At 35.4% G+C, this 20,223-nt stretch overlaps 1 protein-coding gene across 3 annotated transcripts in view; it reads left to right on the forward strand.

The window, feature by feature from the left end:
- Positions 1-20,223, forward strand: part of c6h8orf34 (chromosome 6 C8orf34 homolog) — a 148,520-nt gene that overhangs the window by 119,777 nt on the left and 8,520 nt on the right. For all 3 annotated transcript variants that reach the window (XM_069191553.1, XM_069191554.1, XM_069191555.1), the window contains exons 11-13: positions 1,066-1,186; positions 8,367-8,875; positions 13,996-14,092. In XM_069191553.1, coding sequence (XP_069047654.1) covers positions 1,066-1,186; positions 8,367-8,875; positions 13,996-14,092 — 727 coding nt within the window. The remainder of the gene's footprint in view (positions 1-1,065; positions 1,187-8,366; positions 8,876-13,995; positions 14,093-20,223) is intronic.

Raw genomic sequence — 20,223 nt, forward strand, 5'->3', positions numbered from 1 at the left:
TTAACATTTCTTTTTAACAATTACACTGACACTTTCCAAAAAGTAGACCCGAAGTACCATGCTTCCACCTACAGTATTTTCCTGTATTGTTTATAGGACTGAAGATGATTTTGAAATAACATGGTTGTATCAATCATTTTTCTATTATGTTGACTAAAATGAAAAGCTATATATGGACTGCAAAATACTAATACAGTAATTTTGTACTGATTTTAATACATTTTCTTTTTGGGGTCCATAGTTAGTCCTTGTACAGTAAATAACATACTGGATAAAATTAAAGGTATTCATACATTTAAATCTATTAGACTATTCTGGTGACCTGTTTGCATCAAAGCCACCTTATTCATAATTATCAAGATGAAGATTTAATGAACACGTTTCCTGACTTCACAAGACTACATTTATGAGAATAAAACTATTCTATGAGATAAAACTTAATTGGGAATGTGTCTTATTTAATGCTCTCTTTTAAATACTCATACTATAATTGATACAATAGGGAACAGACCTGAAAGAACCTAGATTTGTAGAGGACGTATCATATATACTGTATATACAGTATACTGTATATGTATTTAGAAAAGAAACTGGATTATGTGCGTTACACATGCAGGATAAAACTTTGACTCAATGTAAACAATAACTAGTTAACTACTTGTACTGCTTTGAGCTTTATTTCAAAAGTATAAATTTGAAAACCAAATGAGACTTCAAAGAAATAACAAAAAATTCTGGCGAACCTTCTAGCATGATGCCAGAACATTCACAGTTGCAAACAAAATTGAGTGACACGAACTAGCTCAATGTAATTTTACTGTTATTGCCTTCACTGGTGATCTAGCAATAATGTTAGTAATCTGCAATAATTCCAAGTTTTTTCTTTTCATTATAGCGAAGCTTTCATTATGACTTATTGCGGCTTAAAATGCTTTTTGTCCCCATAAAAACGATAATTGCTTCTCATTATAACAGATTTGGCTTTAATATTTAGCAATTGTTGCAGAAATACTGCAGCACATTTTAAGGTCCTTTCTTCTAATGTGACTTTTTCATCTGAACTAGCGTCAACCAGTCTGGGATTCCGAGCTCATGTCTGCCAGAGGGGGAACCTCCCCAAGCCAGAAACAACTGAGGGAGTCCTTCTTCAGTAAGGAACTGCTGTGTATGGAGAAACATCTTGCTGGTATGTGCGCACGGGCATTTTTATTAAGCAATGAATATTGAGGGCTAAGATAAACCCCAAACTCTGCATTGAATCCACTGTTTTATTATCAGTGACACATCTGAAGAAAATTTTAATCAGCCCTTTGTTCTTGCCCCCAAAATATTTTGGAACCAAGGAGCTTGATTGGCTGACTAAAAACTGATCTACCAATTAATGAATTTGGAAAAACAGTCACCGAGGACATCTTTTACTGATTTAACAAACCAAGCAGCACCGAGTCAAAAGTGTGTGTGTGTGTGTGTGTGGGAAGGGGGGAACTGGCACATTCATGTCTGGGAATCAAAAACGATTGCTGCGCATGACCCAGTGTATTTTATCATTTTCTTGAAACGATGCAAAGATCAGGCAATTCTACAGCATTTGTAAAGAGAAAGCATTAAGCTGAGGATTGGAAAAGTTTTTATTAGTGACTTGAAAGTCTCATGGTAGACCAAAGGCAACACTACCATAAGGCATCAAATTTAAGACATGTGCCTTCCAGTTCTTTGTTTGTTCATGTCTTGCCTTTTATTTTGGATCACTGTAGCAAACCACATATATTTTAAACTGACCAAGTTATGCAAGGCACATTGTGTACTACTCTTTAGAGTATTATGACTCATGCTAATCATTCTAAATTCGAATCCATATGCAAATTGCAAGTCTTCTCACTCTCAGTCAGACAATACATTTTACCATTTACTGCCTTCAAGAAAAACTTTTCACATACTGTATAAGGACACCTTTTGTGACAAAAGATTCTTGCTATCCTAAATCTTATCATATAAGGCTTTCAAGCCTTTAGATTGAATTGACAATGTGTTATTTTGTGGAAAGCTGTTTTGAAAAAGTAACACCTCAAAAAAGCAGTGCACTTACCCCTTGAACAGCCTAATTTCCTCCTTCTAGAATGTATTATCTGATAATGTTTAGCAATTTCTCAATTTAAGTTTATTTGCATGTTTGTGGTCACCTTAATTTCTTTTCTTTTTTGATAAGCCATCCAATTTTTAACAAAGATTCAAATTACTTTACTTTAAAGTTTAAAATACTTTATATTAAAGTTTGTCGATTAGTGTGGTTTCCACCTACACAAATTTGGTTTAACGTGATTTCATCAATAGGACCTACAATTTTACCCCTTTTCTCTCACAGCTCACACATTCATACTATAACTCGCTCTTACCTCTGTTATTTCTTCTCTGTAAATGATATTCAAGCACAGCATATACATAATAAGGCGCAAACTGAGAGTTTATATCAAAATATAGTGTTAATAAAGCAGTTACATTTCTAAAACGTTTGATTTTAAGTTGAGTCTGGACTGCAGTCTTGCTGCATTTACATTGTTGCTTATGGGAATTTTGTGCATAACTAACACAATTCCACCTTACATGAGAATTTTGAGAAACTGTATATTTATATTTATAGATGACACAATGACAAAAACAGAATAGACATCTTTGGGATTTTTCTGGCCACATGTGCTCTTGACTTAAAGCCTTCCACATTCTTGGGAGAATAATGTCATTTTGTATTCTTGATTTTATTGCATAAGAAATTTATAGAGATTCCCATTAACTGATTTTTATATACAGCTGTTGGTACCCATTTATAAAGATGGGTTTGCTGGAACAGTCTTGGAAAAATACCTTGCTAAAGGGAATGGATCTGTTTCTTGCAATTATAAGACATTTTACCGTCTTTAGTGCTACCTCTCTCAAATGAATACAGTTATAATTCATAATAATAAGGAATGAATTTGGGTCCTTCAATTAAAAATAAAGATGTCTGCAATTGCTAATTTAAAAAAGCTTAGTCATTAGTACATTTATAATATGAAAATGCTGCTGTTCTGACATCATCTTTTAGTTTGCCAGTCCGGGTAGTCCCATGCAGTCTGAATCTAATATTGCCTCCGTCATGTGGGAAGAGTCATTCTGAATGCAGCCTAGTATCTCTTTGATTGTGTTCAGCTCAGCCCTTTATAAAGTCACATTCTTAGATCATAAGTCAATACGGATACTAAAATGTTTGTCTGAAGCTGTTTTTGCACTGCATTGCACTTGTTATAATATTTAAGCTATATATATTAGTTAAGCAATTCATATAAAAAATGATAAGGGGTCATGTTGGATGCTTAACAGACTGGCTACTGTTAAAACAAATAACAAAATAACTTCAATGAACTTCAATGAATCAAGTCAATCATATACATTTATCTTAAAATAAAGTGATGTTTAAAATGTTAACCTAACCTAAACCTAAAATATTAGGTTTTATATTGTAAATTCTTTGCTGTTCTCAAGTAGTTTCCTCAATTGTTGTCTTAATAACTTCCATTAAGAATATAGTAAAATAGTCAAATTATCAAATGCAGATATATGACTTGTAACCACTATTTCAAATATTATCTCAGACACTTGTATCAGGTGATACAAAATAATATCAAGATTCTTCCTAGGTTCATTGTACTAGGCTGAATTATAATTTACACTTCAATTGGAGTCTTTAGCATATTTTCAACACTATACATGTATGATATACACTGTTAATAAATGTCAGTGATGATGAATGTTGAGTATCAAACAGTGAACCTGTCCAATATGTTCCTAAGGAACATATAGACAAGAAAGCTACATCTCATTTAGAATGGTAGAATTTAAATTAAATTTGATCAAATTAATAATTAGCAAAATATTTATGTTTGAAATTTGTTGATATGTGTACTTACTGGAATAGGATTCAAGAAATTAAATAATTTCCTTGTTTATAATTTTGAATGCATCTTATCATCTTTTCTTTATTGTCTGCATGTGAAATATACAGTATTGACAAACTTGTATTATCAGGAACACAAAAAAAATTAACTGCATTGGTTTTGTATTGTGGGAAAAGAGCAATTTGTTCATAAATGAGGCAATCCTACTGCAAGAAAAACACCATCTTTAGCATGCAATTTATAATTTTAATGCTATAATTATGCCATTTATATGTAGATCTTACACTTTTTTAAACTGAATATTCCATATTGTGTGACTATATACTTGAGTGCATTTTTCATATCTTTAAAAGTATTAATTTTCTATAATCTTATTTACAAGGAAAATGTATTTAAGAAGTATGCCTTAGTAGAATAACTGGACATAGTGTACACTATAATCCAAGACACTTTGCTTGTTGTGACAGCTGCAATTTTGTATATAAAATGGAAGCATAACTGGAATAGATTACATATTTCAGTATAATTGATAATGACACCATTTCCTGAGAATATTTTATTAAAACTCATTTCCCAGACTGTGTTTAAAACCTGTTATCATCTACCTCACTGTGCTAAAGCCAAAGTACTACTGAGTTCCGATCATCCAAAATCCTCCTGTCACGCTCTCACATAATCAGTCACCTAACCTTCCTAAGTCTCGCAAACGCCGGCGCATTCCCACGGCCACAGTTAATCAGACACCAGCCCGATCCGATTCCTGAAGAACGACGGCGCGCGATCTAATCGTCCTATCACGTCTCTCGCCTCCCACCGCAGCTTCTATTTAAACCTTCCTCAACCCACACTTCACTGCTTGTTTTCCTGAGCTCCTCTCCCTTTCGAAACCTTTGCGGACCCTCTCTTCAGCCTCCTGGATGTCGACACTGCCTGCCTACCCGACTCCGACTCCGTCTTGCCCTGTAGGGATTGTTCGCTAGGGTTCTTCATACCTTCCATGACACCTCCAAAAGATACAGTATGCTGCTTATTTTTAACCCTATGTCATGCACTGTATATACTAGTGTTGTATATGTCAGATTTAGATAATTTTCTGCAGGAAGCGTTCAAGGAAAAAGATGATGATCTAGAATATGCTTTGGATTTTGATGGGCAAATATGGATTGGAAATGTAGATTTTTCCTTTGTGCAGTGACGCATTATGGGTGTTTGAGGGAATTTGAATGTGGCCCCTATTGCCCACTGACAGTGATGTAGCATGTTCAAATCACAATCACAAGTGTTGTGCACAGCTTGGGAAATGTGTGCACACTTCTCTTGCCACATAGTAAGATAAATTTCAAACGGTGTGGTACCTGGTACCATTAAAGATCATAGCAGACAGGAAGAGACTCTCAGCTCTGAAAAGTCTGCATAGTTCAGTTCCACTTAGAAATGTAACAGCAGCATGGCTCCATCCTTATAGAATTTAAGTGGAAAAGTGCCAGAGAACAAGTGAATGTCAGAATCTGTTTAGATAGTGATACATAGCAGACTTGTGGAACAACAAACACATTCCTGTCAACACTGTACTCTAATGATGAAAGGTGCTTTATGATAAAATGTGAAAAACTCACATCCGCAGTGCCATGGGTTATAGTTAATATACTCTTCAAGTTCAAGTTCAGGTTTATTGTCATTGTACTCATATGCAGGTATATGGTATGACGAAATGCTATTTAGCTAGCTCTCAGATAATAAGTAGTACAAAAAAACAACAACAACAACAATACAATTGTATAATTGTATATATTAGAAAGACAGAGACAACAGGCAGTGTGCAAAAACAACAACAGGCATTGTGCAAAACAATGACAGGCAATGTGCAAAACAACGACAGGCAATGTGCAAAACAACGACAGGCAATGTGCAAAACAACAAAAAGGTAACAGGTAATGTGCAAAAACAACATCAGATGTGCAAAAACATGCATCAACAGAATGAAATAAAAGGATAGAAATTATGTAAGTCATGTTTGTGCTAATAAAAAATATAATTAATAATTAATTAATTAATTTCTGTAGATACGTTTAGGATATTTTTATATCAGTTATGGCCAGAATCCAGAAGAATCCCAAAGAATCCATGTCTGGTGTCTACTACTGACAGCAGAAATTTCAATCCATAATTTGTTTAAAATGGACTGAAGCACAACCAACCTCCTCCACTGGACAAGGATGATAAGTTGATGTTTTCCTTCCTGGTTGAAGGAAGTATTGACACATGCTTAAAAAATGCAAATATCAAAACATGAAAGCAAGCATTTCCCAATCCTGGAGTTTTATCAGTGCACAGTGTACTTCTCTCCAATGTGAAAACCATACTGTATGATCTCTTCCTCTGCTTTTCACCTTTGAGAATTATCTGGTTGATGTAAAAAGCCTTTATATACAGTACTGTGCATTGTTTAATTATGCTGGCCATTGAATTTCTTTCACATTTTAATGCCTTTAAGCTTGCAGTCATGACACTTTGAAATAGCAATTAATATTTCTTCTGTACAGTACATGACATACTCAAATTCCAAACAAGAAAACAAAAAAGAAGTCCATTGATAATTAATATGAAAGAAAAATGGAAAAGTTGTTGATTGTGTAAGTATTCAAAACCTGTACCAGGCAAACCTAAATTAATTTGAGTATACAGAATTACACCGTAATGAACCAGACAACTAGTTGAGTGGCCTCTGTGTGCAATGATAGCAGTTTACAGAATAATTATTTTGGTTAATCCTTCAGTCCAGTAGAGAATTTCAAGCAAACATTCAATCTAAATGACCAAAGAAATACTTTTCAAGGTGTCATAAAAGCAAGCTTAGAAGCAACAAAATGTGAAAACTGTGCAAGTCTGAATGCTTTCGCAAGGCACTGTAAATGCCGTTTCTGATCAATGAATGAAAACTGGTCCTCTGTCACACTAAATCATTAACCTCCAAACTCACATCTTTTTCGATCTACCAACTACACAAACAAAAATGAAAGAGGAGCATTTTTTTTTTTATTCGTTTGGTCTTCCAGTGGTATTGAAATGTAATTCCAAACAAATTGTTTGAAACTTGGTACTGCTTAACCTCAAAGAAAGAATGTCCAATTGATGTTATGGAACATTAAGAAAGGTACTCAAGGAAATAATAATTTCTATTCAACATTAGAGCATAAGAAAGTTGGCAAAGAAGAAAAGGTCATTTGATTCATCTAGCCATCATCTTTGAGCTGATGTGTGCTGAGCGTTTTGAGTGGAGTGTCCAGAAGAGTGCTATATAAGTGTAACAAATTATTATTATTATTAGACGCTTTGGTTGCTAGTAGGTAATTGATCTAAGGGTTTCATTAGACCTTTGTTGGAAAAATCAAGAGTTTCAGGTTCCCCACATAACCTTTTCAATTAAAGACTGGAACTGGTTTATTCTTTTAGTCTGTAAGCCTGGGAAAACATCTGGTTGCTGTCCTCTGGACTGATTCCAGAGCAGTAAGATAGTTTTAGGCTACAATTGTGCAGAGCATTCAAATGAATAATGTTAATGTTAATGTTAAAACATAATGTTACTATAACATCTCTTCATTTTACTTCTGTGTATCTAACTGTACATCCTGAGGCTCTTTTTGCTTTTTGCATTGCTTCTACATGTTGTTTAGACATTTACCCAGTCTTGAACTCTATCTAAAACTTTTTAGTTTCTTTTGCAATGTCTACTGTTTTGGAGTCATCTGCAAAAGTAACAAGTAAAGTAACTGTACCAGAATTAAGATCATTTATATAAATTAAGAAGAGCAGTGCTTTAAATACAGATCCCTGAAGTACTCCAGGAACATTTTCTCATTCTCTGGATCCTCTCTTTTCTATCTATAAACTACATCTCAATCCAAACACAGGTATTATCTTGAATGCCTACTTATTGAAATTTTGAAATTGGGACCTTCATCAAGTTTTCTAAAATGGAAATACTTCAAGTTGCATGTTCTCTGTGTGTCTATTACATTTGCTTCTCCAAAGAACTCTAAAAAGTCATTTTCATTTGACCTTATATTAAAACAGTACTAGTGTCCTCAGTGTCAACAAAATAATTTTACTATGACATGAAATTGTAGAATATTATTAAAGTAATATTTTATCATGAATGCGTGAATCATGAATAATATTATCATACTGAATATAATATAATTATGTATTATGTATAACTCAAAACATTATTGTATAATGTTTTATGTGTAAGCATGAAATACAATTTTATCAGATCTGATCAAATTTTGATCAGATCAAAATTTAATTTGATCACATTACATTTTTTTAGCTCTTGAAGGTTCTTGTGTTTTCATCATATTGATCAGTTATTATTTTTTTAAACATAAGAAATAACATATTACACAGTTTTAACAGATATATTTTTTGTTGTTACAGAAGTCGAGAAGGATATTGCGAAGATGGCTGAAAGTACATTATTGAGGAGTCCTAACAGTCCTCACAGTAGTCTCCTTCTAACACCAGTTCTTCAAGGTGGTCTTCCGTCTTTGCCTGGTCCAAATTCTAGACCACAGTCGCCTGGAGGTTTTGCTGGTAAAAGCAGCCCATTATCTCTGCAAACCAACAAGCCAGTTTCCCTAGCAACAAGCAGACCACAAACGCCAAGCAACCATAACAGCAGGCCTCAAACTCCCAACTCACAGAGCAGCAGGCCCAGAACACCGTCAGGAAATAGGCCCGTGACTCCGAACAGCTTGATGCCACGACCTGTCACTCCTAGCAACCAAGGCAACAAGAATGAAAACTTTGGAAGTCAGAGGAGCAGACCAGTCACACCTACAAGTCAGAGTGGGAGGCCGCTGCTCACTCCAACAGGACTCACTGCTGGGGCAATAACTCCAGAGAACATGGGAAAAGCTCAAAGTCAACGGACCAATCTGCCAGAGGTAATAAAGAGACTGCAGGGATGTCTTGTTGAAAACAGTTATGAATCTTAATGGGAAATGATATTATATTTCAGTCCAAGAATGAATTAAACAGTTTAGCAGAAATATGCTTGAGCAAAGTGACTTTTCACATTCCTGGCATTACTGGTACTGAGGATGCTCACTTTAGCGCATTTTCTAAGAAACATATTTGGAAACTGATTCGTAACCCTTGATTGCTGTGTACCTCATGCATGGTCATGAAATTGACAAAATATGACAAGGGGTTTCAAATATTTTTTCCATTGTGCAATGAATCAACTTGTATTAAAATATTTGTAGATGTCAGTACAATATAGTAAGCCTTTAATTATTTGCTTTGATATTTTACATAGGAACATAAGGGAGGTTATAAATGAGAGGAGGCCATTAGGCCCATCTAGCCCATTAGCTAGTGGCTAGTTGTTCCATGGGCCTCATTCAGATGTTTCTTGAAAGACGTCAGGGTAATGGTTTCATCAATATGGCTGAGTAGCTTATTCTAAACTCCTTATATTTTATGCTGAGAACTTAACATCGATATACAGATTCTTCTTACTGTTTTATCCAGTACAGTGTCATGGGGAAGCTGGAGACTGTCCTGGCAAGTAACAGGCATAAGGCAGTATACGCCCAGGATGGGTCGCCAGTCTATTGCAGGGCAGACACACAGACACAAACATGCAAACACAATGCTAGGGCCAATTTTCCCAAAAGCTAATTAACCTACCAGTATGTCTTTGGGCTGTGGAAGGAACCCAGAGCACCTAGTGGAAACCCAGCAATACAAACCACAGAGCTGCCCTAGTAGCTAATATTTATGAACAAATTAAGCCCAAAACTATTTTAAGTAAAACTGTGTGACATCAATTAAGCAGTATATAAGAAGAAAGAAAGTTAACAAGAGGTTTATAAAATAATAAAAATAAGAAAATACCAAGAGGAAAAGGAATCATAAATGCATATTAAACAACACAGAGACAATGAGATAAACGAAAGGTATAAAAGGACAGAACATTTTTTTCTGCATTTTTTCATGTGGAAACATTTTTTCTACATTTTTTCATGTAAAAACATGAAAGGAATAGCAAACAATTTAAGGGATAATTGTGGATTATAATTACAAGATAGCAAAGCTTTAGCTAAAGAACACAACCAGTATTTTAGTGAGCATGTCACTGCTGATGAAACTAATAGAGTGCCTTTTGTCCTGACTAAACACTAAACCAAAATGTGTGTCAGTTTGTGCAACCAAAGTTGACACAATTCAGGTATCCTGAGTTTAATGCAGTCCTCAGTCTCTTTGCATGTGCCCAAGTATATGGACAATATTCCAAACAGGCCAGGTTAAAAAAATGTCAGACAAAAATTACACATATATGTGGTTCATTGTGTGTATCAAACAAATATGTTCATCAGGATCAGCAGGGTTTGACTGTGTCCATGTTTGCACTAATCTGTCGCTTTATATATACGGGTCAGCTATGATCTGTATTCCACGACAGTGGATGTGACGTGCACCATATTACTCAGGACTACTATTTTGTTAGTGGACTAAATTATCTGTGTTGTTATTTTGTGAGTGCTGCTGTAAAACGAATTTCCCCAAATGGGACAATAAAGCTTGAATTGAATTAAATATATAAGAAATTTATTAAATGGCTCATGTTAAAGTAAATAATGATCACAGAAAAATTCATTTTTTTTTAAGATTCCATCTGGGCATACAGTATACCTGAACTGTTAAGACTACCAAAATTATTACTGTTGAAGACATCCAGAAAGCCCATTAATTCTTTAACTTTGTATTGTTAGAATTGGGATTCATGGTTTAAGTTATAATCTCTAATACTTGTTCTTATTGTGAATAGAAAATAGGAGCACATCGTTAATATAGTAAGTTTTTTTACATAATATATTATATTCTTAACATAAAAGTCACAAAACATACATTATTGCATTTGAGGTAGCTGCAATACACTGCCAGAAGTAAGTGGAAAAAATGTGTCTGTGGTTTAAAATTATAGACATTAATAAAAGTTTTATTTTTTAAAGTTCTTTTTCTCATTGAGTAGCATTGTTAAATTTAAGTCCTTTTTTGTCAGCTCTATTAATCGCGAGCTGGAATTTCAGTATATTTTGTCAGTTCTTTTGCCTGTACTTCTGAGGCCTAGTGAGATTATTATAAACTTCAAAACCGCAAGTCACCTCTTATTAAAGCCACATGGGTTCACCCTAGTTGGCACAAAATCAACAAAATGAGAAAGGGGAAAAATTTATCCAGGGCTGTGAAAAATAAAATATTCCTTTAGATAAGTAGAGAGGGAGGCACAGTGGCACAGTGGTTAGTATTACTGCCTCACAGTGCTGTGACCATAGGCTCAGTTTCTTGGGATGCTATCTGCATGGAGTTTGTAGTGTCCAATGCTTTCTGGGATCTGCTGTGGCCCCTGTGACCCTGAATTAGATAAGCAGTTATTGAAAGTGAAGTGATAAGTAAAGACGTCAGAAGAATAATCCTTTCAAAATGTTTGTGTGTTGAAAAATGTTGCTTGTGTCTGTTTGGATCAGAGGATTTTATTCTTCTTGCACACTGTATTTATTGTGTTGATGAGGGATGAATATAAAGAGCATTTGTGTAAAATAATAGTTTTGGAAAAAAAATCCAATTTTTCTTGTGGAATCCTAATAACGCTATTGCAATACAATACTGATTTTTCTAGGGTAGAAAACCCAAAGCCTTTCAAGAGCCAAAAATGGAAAAATAAAACAAGTTACTAGCAGCCCAATATATAACCATTATGTGGAATCAAACATAATGTTTTATATTCCATCAGAAGAATACACACAGGTGGTGGAAAAAAAAAGCAAACACAAACAAATGTAAAGTCACTGATCATCGGACTAGCACATGGGGACAATAAGACCCGTTTGCACAGCTTTATAGTGTCTATCAGCATCTGGAATTCTGTAGGGATGTACTGTAGCAGCATTCTTTCACTAGAAAGTCAATTAACTTACACCTGGCCAGTGGGCACTGCTCTCCATAATTTATACACATGATATAGAGTAAATCCTGGTGCAGTTAGTAAGGTAGTTATGTTTGCTAACTTGCAAACTATGACTCCAAAATAAGAGACATTGTAAAGGAATTTTAGAAAAGGTTTAGATCGAATTCAAGACTGGGCAAACACTTTTCAGATTATATTAAATTTACATCCTCGATACAATGTTCAGAAGCAATGCAAAAGCCATATATAACCCCAGGATACAAATTGAGAACCACTGAGTCAAAGTGAAGAGATGTTATATAAACATTTACTCCTAACATTTGAGCAGTCTGTTTTAATTATTTATTATTATGCTTACGCTCTAAAATTTGAGTTCAGATAATCTGCAGTTGCATAATGTATACATATCACAGTCCTAGATGGTACATTTCTACCCACTGTTCAGCTTTCTTATGATATTTTTCCCTTTGAATTTTACACGATTGCTTGTAAAACATCAGCAATTTAAGCAGTCTTGATAATTGAAACCTCTAACACCTATAACGTTTGCCCACAATCATAGCCTCAATTAAAGGCAACCAGACCTGTGCATTTTATACACGATTATTAGCATGCTAGAATGCTATATCTCTAAAAATTAACAACTAAAAACAAAATCATGCCTTTAGTATGTTTTTCTATGAACCAGAGGATACAAGTGAAAGCTATAAGGATGTGTGTTTAAAACCAAAAAAGGAGGTATGTCTTTATCCAAAGGATTGGGACTATGGAACAAGCTACCCAGCCATGTTTTAAAGCCAGTAACCTAGCTTCTTTCAAGAAACCAGTTTATGAGATCCTTGAAGCTGCTAAATATCCAATGGATTAGGTGGGCCAAATGTCTCCTCTCATTTATGACCTTTCTTACATAACATATCAGACATTTTCATGCAACAATAGCTTATATATTAGATTGTTGTAGTAATATTACATATAAGGACAATACTTCCATTACTTTACAAATCAACTGGGACAGTTAACAAAATGCATAAACCATATGTTTTACATGGTATTAACAGTCCAGTTATATAAGATTAAATTTCATGGCATTACATAAAATCAGAATTGTAATCCTCTGTTCATTTCTTCCTATTCTGTTTTTGCAGTGAAGACTATGAAAAGATATTATAACAACTTCAGTGCTTGCTCTATCGGCATATTCTACTGTGAAATTTTTGTTTCTGCCTACACAAAGTATGCTGAAGGTTTTCCATTATTTCAGAGATTGGAAAAGTATGGCTTCTTTACAAAGTCAATTTAGGTTTCTATACCAAAGCTCTTACTAATCAATAGAAGAAAGTGTTCAGATTTACTTCCTTCTTGCACATGACAAACTAATCCTAGAATTCCTGTGTCATTTGCTATGAATGTGCTACATGCCGATGTACTGTATGGGAATCGGACCTCTTGTAAATTTCTTTTGGCATCATATTTGCAATGTTAAAAACAAGTTGAAATTGCAACACACAGTATTTCGGACATAAATGTCCGACATAAATGCTACTTTTTTCTTTGTCTTTTTGCTTCATGTCTGTGAGCTGCATTCAGACATAAAGTAAATCTCACAAGAGATTCAAATCACGAGAGATCTATTCTCTGTCTCTCCATTGCCAATCTCTGTCAGCCGTTTATACATACTGTACATGTAACTGTTTTATATATATTTATATATAAGCCAGAAGCCTGCAACTCACAACCGGTAAGTGGTGTGAGCCTGGCCAGTTCCTTAGAGGGCAGACCTCCTGGGAAAAACTAAGGTTGCTGCTGGAAGGGGTATAAGTGGGGTCCGCAGATTAATAAACCCCATCTATTAATTTGTCCTAATGACTCATGAACTAATGTTCTCCTCCCCACTGAGATCTGGTGTGTGGGGAGTGTACTGGTGCACTCTGGCTACTGTCTCATTATCCAGGTGGGGCTGCACAAGGTGGCGGTGGAGGGGAGGCCCTATTACCAGTAAAGCACTTTGATTGGAGTGTCCAGAAAAGCACTATAAAAGTGTAAGGAATTATGAATAATTATATATGCTTCTTGTGCATTCTCTCTCAACAGGATGAGTTCTATCAGCAGTTACAGGCTGTTCGACAACCCTGGCTAATTCCTAGTGACACAGACAGTGACTGTGTGGATCAGCCTGATCAAGACAAATGTGAGTTCAGACCACTTAAGCTCTCTGTTAGACAAGTATAAAGGCAACCACTTAGAAGTGATTAAAGTCTCGTAAAGATCTTATTTGGGAGACAACCTTAAATGAGGTAGTAACAGAAGAAAAAAACATCTCTCTATAGGTTTTTCATCAAGGTGAGCTGATTCATTGCTATTTCTTTTGCCAATAATTTCTTTAAATTTAGTTGAGATGCACTTAAAATTACAGAGCAGGATCCTGTTCTGCTTAGGATTTGTATCAAGGGGCTGGTCTTCCAAAGATACACAAACATAATCTCTAAAAAGTGGAGGATTATCCATTAAAAACACAAGCATTAAAACAGGGTTTCCTTTCCTGCATTCTCATGTCATACAGTATGTATGACTCAATAGATTCCTGAAACAAATATTTCTGAGCTATGTCTGGTTTCTCTTTCCTGTTTATTCCTGTTTCCTTTCCATTGTGATAAATAGTGTTAATCTTTGATTAAGGTTAATGTTGATTTAAACTTTACATTAAGGCTTCTTCAGTTTAAACTTATAGCAATTTAAGGTATGTTTTTTCTTAGTATGCCATCATTTATTTCATGATTCAGTTTCTTTGTCTGTTCTTTGTCTTTATAAGAAACATTTTATCACTTTAATCAAAAATAAGTGATATCATAACTACGTCAACAGGAACTTGGATACATCTCCTTAGATTATCAAAAGAATTAGGAGCAACAAATGGCAGATATACAAAAGAATATGTATCTTTTCTAAACCTTCATTGCTAATATTGTTTTATTTAAGGTTTTTATTAAACTTTATTTCACTGAGTATTTTTCTGTTAAATGATTTTATTGAACATTACCCATTTTTTATATTCTTTTATACATTTTTATTAATGTTCAACTATTTATTCACTAAATGTATTTGTCAACATACATTTTAAAATTGGAGATATAGAATGATATATTTTGCTAGAACAGGTTCCATGTATGTTGTCAGGCAGTGAGCAAATTCAGAAATGCATGAATTTCACCTTAATTCAAAACTATGATATCAGTTAACAAACAGACGATTTACCACACAGCATTTGCTTAAGTTGACCATTAGCCTGGCACTTGACTTTGCTAATTAAGATGATCAACATACATAAATTCGTGCATAGAAAAAGTACTGTTCTCACATCTTAGATTTTGTCAAATGTAAGTAGGCAATGAAAGAAAGGGGCTCGTTAAGCTTTTTGAAATCCATCTCAAAGAGCAAGAAATAAGTGCTTGGTATTGTAATACCATTCATAAATCTTGGCTGTTCTCAGATGTTCCAGAGTTCTGTCCCAGGACTTAGTTCTGTCCAATTTATGTTACCTCTTGGTCACATTATTCCACATCATGGATGTGGGTTTCGCCACTATGTTGACGACACTAAGATTTGACAGTACAATTTAAGAAATATAAACTAATGTTCCTATATATTTGTATGTTAGAAGGTCTTGAAAATGATGGCTTTTCTGTATTAGTTTATTAGGGAACAGTTAGAATGTTCATTTGGTATTTATTGAATCACTTGCGCAAATGAGTGTTCAAAACTGGCGATGCAATTCGTTTTCTAAAGGTGCCAAAGACCGTAGAGCATTACCCTGCATGTGTATAATAATGGCTGGGAGATTGAGGTGGGGTGCCAGGGTGCAGCTGTTCTGGGTTTTTTCATGGTCCTCTATTTGTTTCTTCTTTATTTAATTTTTGTGAATACTGTGGCTTAAACCTTGTTTGCATCCACAATATACAGTACCAACTTCTGTGTCGTTAATGTGCCTCTAGAGACCCCTGCATTTTTTCTGCATATGATCCATAAACCATGCTAGACTGCTTTTGTTGTTGTGAAAAGGCCATTTATAAAGTCATTCATTACTTTTTTTAAGTAGTTATGTTTTGCAAAAATCTTTCCATTCATAAAAATGTTCCAGTGTTGAAAAATCCTTTGTGCCTGCTGTGAAGTAATATAAGAGTTTCCATAGCTGAAAAATGAGAGCAGTATGAGGTGGATGACAAATGGACAGAATGCCAACTGTCAGGAGAGGATATATCTTTTGCTTCATTGTGCACAGCTTGTAGATTCAGGGCTGCTGATAACCAGATATGGGAGAACAGTCTTCCTGGCAGGAGAGGTCACCATTCACACAATATGTTGTATTCAGTATGAAGGAGAGAGAGAGCTCATAGATCACATTGAATAAAATGCTCATCATCAAGTGTTCTATCCATCTTGTTAGACAGTGATGTGAATAAACAAATATTAAGAGTCAGGGCATACAATTTGACACCCAATTGTTTGTGTATCCATTTTATGCTAAAATATATTGATATGCACGTGAATTGCATTTTCATAAGGAAGCAACCACTTTTACTGATGTAGACTTTTACTGTATGTAGCACACAACTTTGCGCTATCCAAAACTAACCAGAATATGTTCTGAAGACAATTGGTCACTGACATAGACTGCTCTTTGTATGTGATGTAGCTAAACAGCAGCTATGGACTCAGTTAATTTGCTTCTGAAAAGCCTCGAGTTTATGTGTGGTGTGTAGAGAGCACGATTAGTGGAGAGGTCCAGTTTTTCCAAAGGAGGAAAGTAGCTTGTGGAAGTTTCAGGCTTTCAGAATGTTGGCAGCCATATTTCTTTAGCATGATGGGCAATACAGCATTACCCACATTTACAGTATTTCTAGGCTGTGAAGAGCCCACAGTGTGGAACTGTAGCGGGCTACAGATTCCATTGCAGCTGGTGGATTGAATGATAAAGGTACTCCTGACTTAAGTAAGTGCGACCTTGGTTTTGTTCCACATTGCCTTATGTGCTATGCATATAGTTGCAGACCCTTGACTTTGTGAAACATTTCCATTTTCCCTTTTGGAGTTCTCTTTGGAATTTTACAATCTGCATCGCTACCCTTTGGGTGCCAGAGATGGAGCGAAGCGGTGCTGACGACAACTCATTCAAAAGCAAAAGCTGCTACCCCTTTGTCACCCTCACTGAAACCAATACTCTTCAGAGTCCTGAACTCTCTACTCTTCGTAGGTGGCTTGGAAATGTTACTAATTCTTCCACTGGATCTTTCATTTCCTTTTTAGGAATTTGATCTGCTAACCATTTTCTTATTCATATTTAATTTCAAGTCTTCGTAATTTTGGAATGCTGGATCAGTGTTATGGAGTTCCACTCACTTCTTCTGGAGGCTCTTGACAACCTTGATCTCCTGGACAGGTCATCATTCTCCTTAGCCTACAGTATATTGGTTCTGCATTGTAATAATATGGTGAATGCAATCAGCAAGGCAAACTGAATGTTAGGATATGGAGTTCTTAACTGAAATTCCAAAGGGATGACAGCAACCAAGTCACTTTCAGTCCAGCTGTTCTGAATCATAATCATTCCCACCATCATTTCTCAAAAGCTATATACATATGCAAATCTCACATTTCACATTTATCTTACATTTCCCTCCTCCACCCTATCTCCATTTTTTATCTACCTCTTGGTTAACTCCTCATTCTCCATAAAAGTCCCATCCTTCTTGACATACAGACAGGGGGTTAAGCCAAATTTCACTGTGCCTAAATATTCAATAAACATCCTCAAACACATCTATTTTTGGGGTATCATTATTCCTTTCCTGGTTTTTATGTGAAAATTTTGCCATGTAATGCACTGTTTAGAATATTCTGTACAATTTTGGTCTTTACTTTACCAATAAAATATCACTGCTACCGATTTACTGCACAAAATGTTGATGCAAATAGAGATGAAAAATACTTTAGGTTAAACCTTTCAGTGGTTAAATGAGTCACTGGAATATTCTGGTTATTTTAGACAAAAACACATCAGGCCGAGAGACAAATTACAAATGATATTAATGCTGCAGAAAATGAATGTCACCAAAATTGCTTAAAATGTTTTCAATTAAAAAATATGTACTTTCTGAAACACAACACCTAATTTCCATCTTACTCTATCCTTGCTGGAGGTGCTGAGCATCATTTAAAAATGTTTTACATCCTCACTATAAAACTCTTTGCTTTTTATTTTACGTTTGTCTGCACCCAAGTTTCGAATTTAAACATTTGGACTCGTGTTTCATATTTTCATCGTATAAAATGCGGCTTGCTGTTAACTTCTGAATGGAAGTACTCCCTCTGCATATTAGACTCATTGTTGTTGCTGTCATTAGGCAACCTATCTTAATACCAGGCTCTCATCAGTTTCAGTTTTCACTGTAGGCAGAGGAATGGCTCGATCTGACATCTTCTGGCCCTAAAAACCAGTCGGATTTGTTAGTGGATAGAAGATATCCTGTTTTTCATTATTTTCCTGGGTTTCCTTGTGCTTTAGCCAAGAAAACACTTTTGGTGCTTCTATTTTTCAAGGTATTAACATTAAGTACATTTTAAAGTATTAGCCTCATTGTTAAGATAATCACATAATTAGAGGTACTTGATAGAGTGTTTTTGAGGTATCTCATAATAACAAATCCCATGCATGTCATCATTTCAGAAATTATCGTGAGTCTACAGAAGTGAAGTTAGACTCCTGGGGCAAGGATTATCATCAGATCTATTAAGTATAAACCCTTCCCACGCCTTGGGCCTGTCTTTGTTACTAATGATATAAACAAGGCAGAGACATTTATTAATACTTTTTTTTTCCTAGCACATAATAGTCATTTCTTCTTCGAATGAATCACGGACATTTGCAGTATTTTCTTTTCCTTTTGTTTTGATTTGATTCATGTTGTATTTGTAGATAAAATGTAAAATTGTTCAGGTGGGTAGCTGCGTCAGCATGCGTAGGCTGCAAAAGAACAAGTAATAGGTTTATTCCATGCTGAAAAGAGAAGAGAGAAAACACAACGTTTCAGCTGTGAAGCCTTCTTCAGGTGTGAGAAATACAGGGCAGACAGCAAAGATTAAATAGCACAGGAGAACGAAAGCTGGGAGAGGGGAGGAGGCAGGAGGGGCAGAGAGGCAGTGGGGCCACTCAGGAAATGCAAAGTGGAGAGGGGTGAAGAAAGGTGTGAAGTCAAAACCTGCATGAGAATAGAGAAGATTACACCAAATAAGTCGGTCATTGAGAGAAGGGGGGAGGTGTGAACCTAGTTTCAGGATGAGTTTCGTTTCTGTTGTCTTTCTGCTATGGGAGTTGAGAAATCCTTCTTTGAGAACAGAGGCAGAGAGTTCAGTGTGATCACAGCCAACTGAGGTGAAATGAGAAACTATGGGTTTGGAGAAATCTTTAATCTTCACAGCCCTAACATGTTCTCTGAAGTGGTCTCCTAGTCTCTTTCCCGTTTCCCCAACGTAGATAGCTGGGCATTTCTTGCAGGAGATACAGTAAATGAGGTTGCTGGAGGTACAGGATGTCATCTGGACGATCTGGAATTGACCTGGGGGGCCCTGAATGAGCGTGTTGTTAGATCTGTATTTGCAGGTGACACAGAGAGTTCTGTTGCAGGGGAAGGTGCCTGGTGGGGATGATTGGCGAGTGTGGTCGAGGAAGCTGTGAACGAGAAGTTTATGTAGATTGGGTGGTCGATGGTATGAGATGATTAGGCGGTTAGAAAAAAGGGTACCGATGGAGGGAACGCCCTGTCAAATGGAGTAGTTTTTAATTTAAAAAATGTAAACTGTTAAATTTGATCAAATTTAAAATGCAATTAAAAACATTTTGAAAGTATCTGTTTTTTTATAAAAGACTACCATTTTGCAATGTCAAAATATGTGATGCAGTAAGATTAAGAATAACCATTATTTTACTTTTGCACAGTTTATTCCTGAACATGTTTTTCATAGACTTAGGAAATAAAGGCACCTGATGAAAAAATAAACTTTTCATGAACACCTAATCTATAGTGTAGTTTTTATTTTGTTATTAATAGACATATCTGTTAATTATAACATTATAAATAATCATATTGGGATTATTTTCTTTCATTGGAAGTTACAGGAAGCCCTGTCACGTTTTAAATGAGGAGTGCAGGTGGTTTTCATCGCTATGTGGAGATTCTGAGACACTATCCTGACTTTTTGATGTGTCACTTAAGAGAGCACTCTGAAAAATGCACAGGTATATGTAAAGGATTTGGCCTTCTGTTG

Source organism: Lepisosteus oculatus, chromosome 6 (genome assembly GCF_040954835.1).
Source record: "Lepisosteus oculatus isolate fLepOcu1 chromosome 6, fLepOcu1.hap2, whole genome shotgun sequence".
NCBI lineage: Eukaryota > Metazoa > Chordata > Actinopteri > Semionotiformes > Lepisosteidae > Lepisosteus > Lepisosteus oculatus.